Source organism: Salvelinus alpinus, chromosome 10 (genome assembly GCF_045679555.1).
Source record: "Salvelinus alpinus chromosome 10, SLU_Salpinus.1, whole genome shotgun sequence".
NCBI classification, from domain to species: domain Eukaryota; kingdom Metazoa; phylum Chordata; class Actinopteri; order Salmoniformes; family Salmonidae; genus Salvelinus; species Salvelinus alpinus.
Genome location: NC_092095.1, coordinates 59,689,987 through 59,700,783, shown reverse-complemented (window position 1 = coordinate 59,700,783; position 10,797 = coordinate 59,689,987). Strand labels below are relative to the sequence as shown.

General features: G+C 42.4%; 1 protein-coding gene across 1 annotated transcript; it reads right to left on the bottom strand.

Annotated features, from left to right (window-relative positions):
• Positions 1-481: 481 nt before the first annotated feature.
• Positions 482-8,222, bottom strand: LOC139532453 (adrenodoxin-like). The gene is made up of 4 exons (XM_071330041.1): positions 7,666-8,222; positions 3,077-3,201; positions 2,814-2,943; positions 482-2,222 (listed from the first exon to the last, which is right to left on the bottom strand). The coding sequence occupies exons 1-4, from the start codon at positions 7,842-7,844 to the stop codon at positions 2,114-2,116; spliced, it is 543 nt and encodes a 180-aa protein (XP_071186142.1). The 5' UTR covers positions 7,845-8,222; the 3' UTR covers positions 482-2,113.
• Between the last annotated feature and the right edge of the window lie 2,575 nt (positions 8,223-10,797).

Genomic DNA, 10,797 nt, shown 5'->3' with positions numbered 1-10,797 from the left:
ATGAGTGCTCCATGGTGGCATTGGGGTTATGGTATGGGCAGGCAAACTACAGACAAACACAATTGCATTTTAATCGACAGCAATTTGAATGCACATAAATATCATAATGAGATGCTGAGGCCCATTTCTTTTAAAGTATCTGTGACCAACAGATGCATGTCAGTATTCCCAGTCATGTGAAATCCATAGATTAGGGCCTAATTTATTTAAATTGACAGATTTCCTCATATTAAATTTAACTCAGTAAAATGTTTGAAATTGTCACATGTTGCATTTATATTGTTTCAGTATACATTAAGAGTGAAGCATATGAAGGACTGAAGTAATATCCCTTCCTGCTGTGTCATTTTCTCATTAAAGAACATGTTGGAGGATCCATTTTCTATGGTTGTGTAATACATAATGTTAGTATATTCCCTTGAGGGTGGTTTCTCTTCAGCACCAACAACAGGACATGGGACAGACAGAGAAATCAGACTAATTAGAAATGGTCTATTTTAATACAGCATTTCTCTGACTATACACAGATGAGTGCTATTTACAATCACGTGGAATATGAAATTAATATTTGATTACACGAGTGTTAGGACAACACTAAAGACAGTAAGGGTACACAACTTGATAAAACAAAGGCTAGGGTGGCCATAGAAATGACAAGATAAGGCATCCTAACCAGTCTTGCATCTGGCCATATTAATGGGTGTCATTCTGAAGTCTGGATGGGTGACTTTACAATCCTGTTTCAGCTGGTATTTACTCAGAAACTACATGGTGACAAGCTGCACTTCTTGGTACTTATTTTAAAGAATTCAATACAATTGGTAATGTGTATTGGTAATTGATAATAGCACAAAAAACAACTATTTGAATGTGTTATTTCCAAGTACTCACCAGGGAGGTAGTGGACTATGAAAGTGATCATAACCCCTTACATTCACTGGAGAACATCTACACAGAACAAAATTATAAATGCAACACGTAAAATATTGGTCCCATGTTTCATAAGCTGAAAGAAAAGATCCCAGAAATGTTCCATATGCACAAAAAACATATCTCTCTCAAATTGTGTGCGTACATTTGTTTACATCCCTGTTGGTGAGCATTTCTCCTTTGCCAAGATAATCTATCCACCTGACAGGTGTGGCATATCAAGAAGCTGATTAAACAGCATGATCATTACACAGGTGCACCTTGTGCTGGGGACAATAAAAGGTCACTCTACAATGTGCAGTTTCATCACACAACACAATGTCACAGATGTCTCAATTTTGAAGGAGCTTGCAATTGGCAGGCTGACTGCAGGAAGGTCCATCAGAGCTGTTGCCAGATAATAGAATGTTCATCTCTCTAACATAAGCTGCCTCCAACGTAGTATTCGAGAATTGGGCAGAATGTCCAAACGGCCTCACAACCGCAGACCATGTGTATGGCGTCGTGTGGTCGAGCGGTTTGCTGATGTCAACGTTGTGAACAGAGTGCCCCATGGTGGCAGTGGGGTTATGGTATGGGCAAGCATAAGCTACAGACAACAAAAACAATTGCATTTTATCGATGGCAATTTGAATGCACAGAAACACCGTGATGAGATCCCGAGGCCCATTGTGAGGCCCATTTCTTTTAAAATATCTATAACTAACAGATGCATATCTGTATTCCCAGTCATGTGAAATCCATAGATTAGGGCCTAATTTATTTATTTCAATTGACAGATTTCCTCATATCAACTGTAACTCAGTAAAATCTTTGAGATTGTTGCATTAATATTTCTGTTCAGTATATACTACTTCACAACCGTTAAGGACTGGGGGGGGGGGGGGGGGCTGATTGTAGACTTCCATCTAAACTTTCTTCTATTCTCCAGAACCTGCTTGGCACAGAGGAATTATTTTCCAACTTTCCCCATTGTTCCCTGTATAAAGTGAATGTAAAACTGTGATGGGGACTCATTCAAATGTTAATATCTCATAATCTCTATAAATAGAGTGTCTTCCATTTCAACATTTATACCAGCATACCACTTAGAATTGGGCATTATTTGGTCATGCTAGTGTTGAAATAAAGCGTTGATTTGGGCAAATTTCAGTACATCTATTACTCTGGTCTGGGGTTGCCATTATGAGGACCCGTCTCCACTCTGTCGGATGTCTGCCACACTCTCAGGCACCCTCGCTGTCATGCCTTCCAGGGACCTGGTCAGGCAGATCTGGCAACCCAGGCGGGACCTGGCAGAAAGAGAGAGGAAAAAAATAAAAAGAAGATTATGACAAACATATTTGAAAACGTCACAATGCTATGACCTAACCAAAATGGATCCACTTGAAATAATTGGATAATTGAAGTTGGAGAGTGAGGAGGTAATCTTATTCAAGATCTGTGTTTAGGGGGTAACGTTTTGGGACAACAGAAGTGAAGTGGGCTAGTGTCCAAGGGGTTCAGTCAACACTCAGCTAATATGATTAGTGAGGTCGTGACTGTCACCTTTCTCATCTTGCTCTGCCTAAACCAGCAACAGCAACACAGAACTCAAATCCCCTTCCGATTGGTTGGAAAGCAGGCTAGCAACAGTACAAGGCAAGCGTGTGCCACTGTGTGTTTATCCCTCTGTTCTTGTTCCTCACAATGATTACCTCCTAATCTCATTATAAAATCAACGCTGAACAGCATAACACTCTGGTTACACTGATGGCAGTGTGTGTGTGTGTGTGTGTGTGTGTGTGTGTGTGTGTGTGTGTGTGTGTGTGTGTGTGTGTGTGTGTGTCATTTCACTTGTGCGTCCAATCAATGGGCCTCCAATTCGTGTGTGTATGTCTCACGTGTCTGTGAGTCCATAGGCCAGGTCCAGCATATCCATCTCCTCGTCAGTAATGGGGCCCAGCTTATTATACACGTCTTCCTCAAAGATCAGGTGACAGGTAGAACAGGCCAGTGTCCCCTCACATGCACCTGACAGACAGACACAAACACACAGAGAGACAGACAGAGAGATCAAAACATCCCACAGAGTGAGAGAGCAGGCGAAACCTACAATAAACAACCGTATTAATTCACTTAACCACATTAACGTAACCCAACTCACCGAACCCATCGAAATCGAGGTCCTGGTCGATAATGACATCTAGGAGAGAGTCTCCAGGAGAGCCTTTGACAGAGATCTTCTCTCCATCTCGATTGATGAAGTGGACCGTCACCTTATTGTCAGCTCTGCACAGGAACAGACACAAGGGTGCAATTACAGACAGTAGCTGTGGTCATGCTGGGGATTGGGAATACATTGGATTAACATAACACTTTACAGATGCTCAAGGACTTTGCATTGTATGTGGGAAATGGGTAACTCCCATAGACTAGGTAACTCCCTCTCAGGACTTCGGTTGCGAATGTACAGGCTGTTTTTGAAGATGTATTGGTTTCGGGTTTCTGCACACAGATCCAATGGCTTTAGCGTTGACATCTATACCAGGATGTGTTGAACAATATTTCTACAGTCGTTCCATACTCTACCGTGTGTAACTAGTCCCACAAGCAATCCAGCAATGTCCTAGTCCAACAACTGTTTAGAGATCCTGAACAAAGCCCTGGTTTGATGGCTCTTATCTGCCAGAATGATCAGTCAGTTGTACCTAGCTGTACAATGGTGACAGTTTGCAAATGAATTGGTTTGCACATGATTTTCAAATGATGAGATGCACATAAGGTTACAGGCAGTGTGTCATGGTTAATAAATGGATTAAATAGAACGGTGTGTTACTGAGGAAGTAGGTAGCTAGACAGATGGTTAACCTTTGCTCACCTTTTTTTAACCAGAAGTGGTTATTGAGTGACTGACTGACTGACTTTTTCGTCACACTGCTGCTAGTTTGGAAGTTATGATTAAACACACAGTTCTAAGAAATGTTTGCTACCTAGTTGGTTCGATCAAATACATCGAGTACTGACACAATGATTACGCAACAAGCCTTTCTGCTGAAGTTAGCCTTCAGGTATTGGCTTATTTGATGTGATACTAACAAGTTTGTTAACGTTAACTAGTTCATGTTAGGAAGAATGCTAAGGTAGCCAATATGACTAACTAGTGACTTCCGGCGCCGAAAAGAGATGGCCGCCTCGCTTCGCGTTCCTTGGAAAATATGCAGTATTTTGTTCTTTTATGTGTTATTTCTTACATCGGTACCCCAGGTAATCTTAGGTTTCATTACATACAGTCGGGAGGAACTACTGAATATACGATTAACGTCAACTCATCATCGTTCCTACCAGGAATATGACTTTCCCGAAACGGATCCAGTGTTTTGCCTTCCACCCAATACAATGGATCTGATCCCAGCCGGCGACCCTGTGCGACGCCGAAAAAGGGGCAAACGAGGCGGTCTCGTGGTCAGGCTTCGGAGATGGGCACATCGCGCTCCACTCCCTAGCATACTACTCGCCAATGTCCAGTCTCTTGACAATAAGGTTGATGAAATCCGAGCACGGGTAGCATTCCAGAGAGACATCAGGGATTGCAACGTGCTCTGCTTCACGGAAACATGGCTAACTCAAGGGACGCTAACGGAGTCGGTGCAGCCAGCTGGTTTCTTCATGCATCGCGCCGACAGAAACAAACATCTTTCCGGTAAGAAGAGGGGCGGGGGGGTATGCCTTATGATTAACGAGAAGTGGTGTGATCATCATAACAACACACAGGAACTCAAGTCATTCTGTTCACCTGATCTAGAACTCCTCACAATCAAATGTCGACCGCATTATCTACCAAGGGAATTCTCTTCAATCATAATCACAGCCGTATATATTCCCCCCCAAGCAGACACATCGATGGCCCTGAACGAACTTTATCTGACTCTTTGTAAACTGGAAACCACACACCCTGAGGCTGCATTCATCGTAGCTGGGGATTTTAACAAGGCTAATCTAAAAACAAAACTCCCTAAATTCTATCAGCATATCAATTGTGCTACCAGGGCTGGAAAAACCCTAGATCATTGTTATACTAATTTCCGCGACGCATATAAGGCCCTCCCCCGCCCCCCTTTCGGAAAAGCTGACCACGACTCCATTTTGTTGATTCCAGCCTACAAACAGAAACTCAAACAACAAGCTCCCGCGCTCAGGTCTGTTCAACGCTGGTCCGACCAATCTGAATCCACGCTTCAAGACTGCTTCGATCACGCGGATTGGAATATGTTCCGCATCGCGTCCAACAACAATATTGACGAATATGCTGATTCGGTGAGCGAGTTCATTAGGAAGTGCATTGACGATGTCGTACCCACAGCAACGATTAAAACATTCCCAAACCAGAAACCGTGGATTGACGGCAGCATTCGCGTGAAACTGAAAGCGCGAACCACTGCTTTTAACCAGGGCAAGGTGACCGGAAGCATGACCGAATACAAACAGTGTAGCTATTCTCTCCGCAAGGCAATCAAACAGGCTAAGTCCCAGTACAGAGACAAAATCGAGTCGCAATTCAACAGCTCAGACACAAGAGGTATGTGGCAGGGTCTACAGTCAATCACGGATTACAAAAAGAAAACCAGCCCCGTCGCGGACCAGGATGTCTTGCTCCCAGACAGGCTAAACAACTTTTTTGCCCGCTTTGAGGACAATACAGTGCCACTGACACGGCCCCCTACCAAAACCTGCGGGCTCTCCTTCACTGCAGCCGAGGTGAGTAAAACATTTAAACGTGTTAACCCTCGCAAGGCTGCAGGCCCAGACGGCATTCCCAGCCGCGTCCTCAGAGCATGCGCAGACCAGCTGGCTGGTGTGTTTACGGACATATTCAATCAATCCTTATCCCAGTCTGCTGTTCCCACATGCTTCAAGAGGGCCACCATTGTTCCTGTTCCCAAGAAAGCTAAGGTAACTGAGCTAAACGACTACCGCCCCGTAGCACTCACTTCCGTCATCATGAAGTGCTTTGAGAGACTAGTCAAGGACCATATCACCTCCACCCTACCGGACACCCTAGACCCACTCCAATTTGCTTACCGACCCAATAGGTCCACAGACGACGCAATCGCAACCACACTGCACACTGCCCTAACCCATCTGGACAAGAGGAATACCCATGTGAGAATGCTGTTCATCGATTACAGCTCAGCATTCAACACCATAGTACCCTCCAAACTCGTCATCAAGCTCGAGACCCTGGGTCTCGACCCCGCCCTGTGCAACTGGGTCCTGGACTTCCTGACGGGCCGCCCCCAGGTGGTGAGGGTAGGTAACAACATCTCCACCCCGCTGATCCTCAACACTGGGGCCCCACAAGGGTGCGTTCTGAGCCCTCTCCTGTACTCCCTGTTCACCCACGACTGCGTGGCCATGCACGCCTCCAACTCAATCATCAAGTTTGCGGATGACACTACAGTGGTAGGCTTGATTACCAACAACGACGAGACGGCCTACAGGGAGGAGGTGAGGGCCCTCGGAGTGTGGTGTCAGGAAAATAACCTCACACTCAACGTCAACAAAACAAAGGAGATGATTGTGGACTTCAGGAAACAGCAGAGGGAGCACCCCCCTATCCACATCGACGGGTCAGTAGTGGAGAAGGTGGAAAGTTTTAAGTTCCTCGGTGTACACATCACGGACAAACTGAATTGGTCCACCCACACAGACAGCGTTGTGAAGAAGGCGCAGCAGCGCCTCTTCAACCTCAGGAGGCTGAAGAAATTCGGCTTGTCACCAAAAGCACTCACAAACTTCTACAGATGCACAATCGAGAGCATCCTGTCGGGCTGTATCACCGCCTGGTACGGCAACTGCTCCGCCCACAACCGTAAGGCTCTCCAGAGGGTAGTGAGGTCTGCAGAACGCAACACCGGGGGCAAACTACCTGCCCTCCAGGACACCTACACCACCCGATGTCACAGGAAGGCCATAAAGATCATCAAGGACAACAACCACCCAAGCCACTGCCTGTTCACCCCGCTATCATCCAGAAGGCGAGGTCAGTACAGGTGCATCAAAGCAGGGACCGAGAGACTGAAAAACAGCTTCTATCTCAAGGCCATCAGACTGTTAAACAGCCACCACTAACATTTAGCGGCCGCTGCCAACATACTGACTCAACTCCAGCCACTTTAAAAATGGGAATTGATGGAAATTATGTAAAAATGTACCACTAGCCACTTTAAACAATGCCACTTAATATAATGTTTACATACCCTACATTACCCATCTCATATGTATATACTGTACTCTATATCATCTACTGCATCTTGCCATCTTTATGTAATACATGTACCACTAGCCACTTTAAACTATGCCACTTTATGTTTACATACCCTACAGTACTCATCTCATATGTATATACCGTACTCTATACCATCTACTGCATCTGCCATGCCGTTCTGTACCACCACTCATTCATATATCTTTATGTACATATTCTTTATCCCTTTACACTTGTGTGTGTGTGTAAGGTAGTAGTTGTGGAATTGTTAGGTTAGATTACTTGTTGGTTATTACTGCATTGTCGGAACTAGAAGCACAAGCATTTCGCTACACTCGCATTAACATCTGCTAACCATGTGTATGTGACTAATAAAATTTGATTTGATTTGATTTGACTAGCTAGCAAGTAGCCTAACTAAGCGTGGATACCTTTATAGCTAGCAGGTTAAGTACCTTGGGGAAATGATAGATGACACGATTCCTTACCTACGAGGTTGTGTGTTGGTGCTAAAATCCCTTACACGAATACAGGCCATTCTCTGACCGGCCAATGATAAGTTCCCCGACGTTGTGTTTGTTGCTGAAATGAGTGCTTCTGTTCGTCGTAGAGAATTTTCTCGGAACGAAACATGAAATAGTCTTCTTGCCGATGTCATCAGAGCCATTGCTTGGAGATGACGTTCAAAATCTAGCTTAAACGGCGGGGAAGAGAGTACGATTTCGCCTTGTATGAGACCGCTATACAGTCCTGACAAAACAAGCTAACTTCATGCTAAAATGGCTATATCTAGCCCTTTGCGTAACCAGCAGGCACTGCTGCTCGGTCGGTGTCACGGTGATTACATAACATCTTAGCTACTGCTTTATGGAGGCCATACTGCTACACGATCACTTTGGAAATAAAACCTGAAATATATCTAATTTGCTTCAATTAATTAAGCTTAGCCTCTGGACTATTTCAAAGGCAAAGCGCAAGGTTTTACTTTTTTATTTAAAGATCTCAAAATAACTTCCTGGAAAAATTCTGACATGCACTCTCACGTGACCTTACGTGACCAATCACAAGAGTTTTCTTGGGGTCTTTTTCGGGGCAGTGAATAGTTTTCTTGTATTCAAATGTATTATATCATGTATTCCATAATGTATCCAAATGTTAGCGCATGGTGCATGATGATTTTGAAAACTAGTTTTAAGTAGTCTACTGTGGTCTTGAAAAGTACTCTTATCCTCAAAATCTGTATATGAGCTGAAAGGGAAATTATTACTCAATACTCATTATGGGAAGAATTAACTACCACAAGTCTCCTTTTCCATTCATACATAAGATTCTATATGGTGTAGCGTGCCAGATATGTGTTATCATTTTAGTGGCTTACACAGGGCAGTTTAAATGGAATAAAGTCATTTGATCAAATGTTACTGATATAAAAAAAAAACGAATTCAATCAATACTGCTCGTGCTGGTGTGGAGTGGGTAACAGGTGCGCTATCTCGCTTATTAGCTGGATGCCTTGCCATACCTGACAATGACTTCCAATCAAACCCCAAGTTAAAAAACATTGGGATATGGCGACAATCCAAAATTTTTATAAAAAGGTGAAACGAGGTAGTCTTATTGACATTTTTTTTATTTTTTTTAAATGGGATTGCTGCTGTTTCCCTATGTTCTTGAACTTGGGATTTCATTTGAACTGTTTGTGTTCATATCAGAGAGTATACACCCCTTATCATCTTTATTGCTGCAGCTGAATACTTATTGACCAGTGAGTCTTTCCTTTCCTCAAATCACTTTCTGAGTCTCCAGACCTCCACCTGTTCACCATACAGGTAAGTGAAATACAACTACGCACACTCAATACACACAAACAAAGACACACAGACTGAGCATCTGCTAAATGGCATATAGACAGTATATATATTATTTATAAAAGGATAACGTATTTGACACAGACACACATACACACAGTCAATGTAGGCTAGATACTCACGTACTTAGAACCCAATGTTAAATAGACACTAAGGTTGAAACATGATCTAAGTGAAGGGAGAGGCTAAGGCACTGGTAAACTGGACAGGAACTGAGCAGAGGTACTTGGACTAAAAGGTAAGAGAGACAGTGAGACTTTTAGATTGAGAACAGTCACAGAGCACTAGCACAGCTGGATTCACCCTACAACCAACAGGTGAGATTACCTGTCTGAGATAGGTAGATACAGTATATACATTTAGACACCATGTACATTTAGACACCATCAGTGTACCTATTCTCTCTCATCCACTTTTTCTCTTCTTTGCTACTTGTCTTGTTCACAGGATGTTGACGTTTACGTTGTTTTTTATTTTATTTAAATATATATATATATATATTAATTTTTTTAAGGGGTGGATCAGCTTAATATTGCGGAAAGAATGTTGCCTCCAATGTAATTGTCTGCATCATTTCCAATCCCCCACATTTTTTGGGTAAATATATATATCCATACACGCATGCATACATATACACATATATACATACACATACCTATATAGACATACTTTTTAAAAGAATATACCTTTATTATTATTCCCCGCAAAACCTACCACCGATCCCCCAATTGGAGTAAACTAATAAACACTTCTGCTTTTACCTTCAATTTATACATCTTATACACATTTTACAGACACAGTCTACTTTACAATAGTTCTCTCTTGTTTGTTCTTAGTCCTTCCTCTATTTCTGATGTCCATCCAGTTTGATTTCTATTTGTAACTGTGCTATTTCACAAAAGTTCCGAACCTATATACATTTTACAGATCCCGTATGCTTTACATTGTTTATCTTGTTATTAGTCCCATCCTTCAGCTCCATTCAACCCCTCCCATCTATCTCTCAACATCATCCATTTCGGATTTCTATTTGCCATATATTTTTCAACTGTGCTGTGATGCTTCACAAAATAATTGAACATTCCTATTCTCATAGCTTCTACATATTGTAAATTAAAAATATACATTTTTGCTAAAATAATTATTATATTATTGATTGATTGACTATGGATTTTCAAATCACCCAGTATTGCCATCTGCAGCGTTAGTTCTAGGCAAATGTTGCAATTCTTCAGCCATTCCTGGATCTGTGACCAAAAACGAGCTACATATGGACAATACTAAAATAAATGATCTAATGACTCTGCCTCCTCACAGCAGAATCTGCAGAGCTGGGAAGATTGTATCCCCCAAATATGTAACATTCTATTAGTTGCAAGAATTTTGTATAGTAATTTAATAGAAAAATTCGAAGTTTTGAATCCGGCGTTGTTTTGCATATCAATTCATAAACCATGTGCCATGGAATGTGTACATCGAAAATCTCTTCCCAACTGTTTTGCAATTTATATGACACAGCTGTCAGTTTTTTGGTCCTTAAATGAAATTGGTATATGTTTTTATTTATCACACTTTTCTTTAACCATTTATGTTCTTTAATACAGGGCCGACATACAAGTGTAACGGCAGCCTTCCTCCTCTTCATCTGAAGAGGAGGTGTAGCAGGGATCGGACCAAGACGCAGCGTAGTTCGTGTTCAACATGTTTAATAAAAAGACGATAAACGCGAACACTACACAAATACAAAATAAC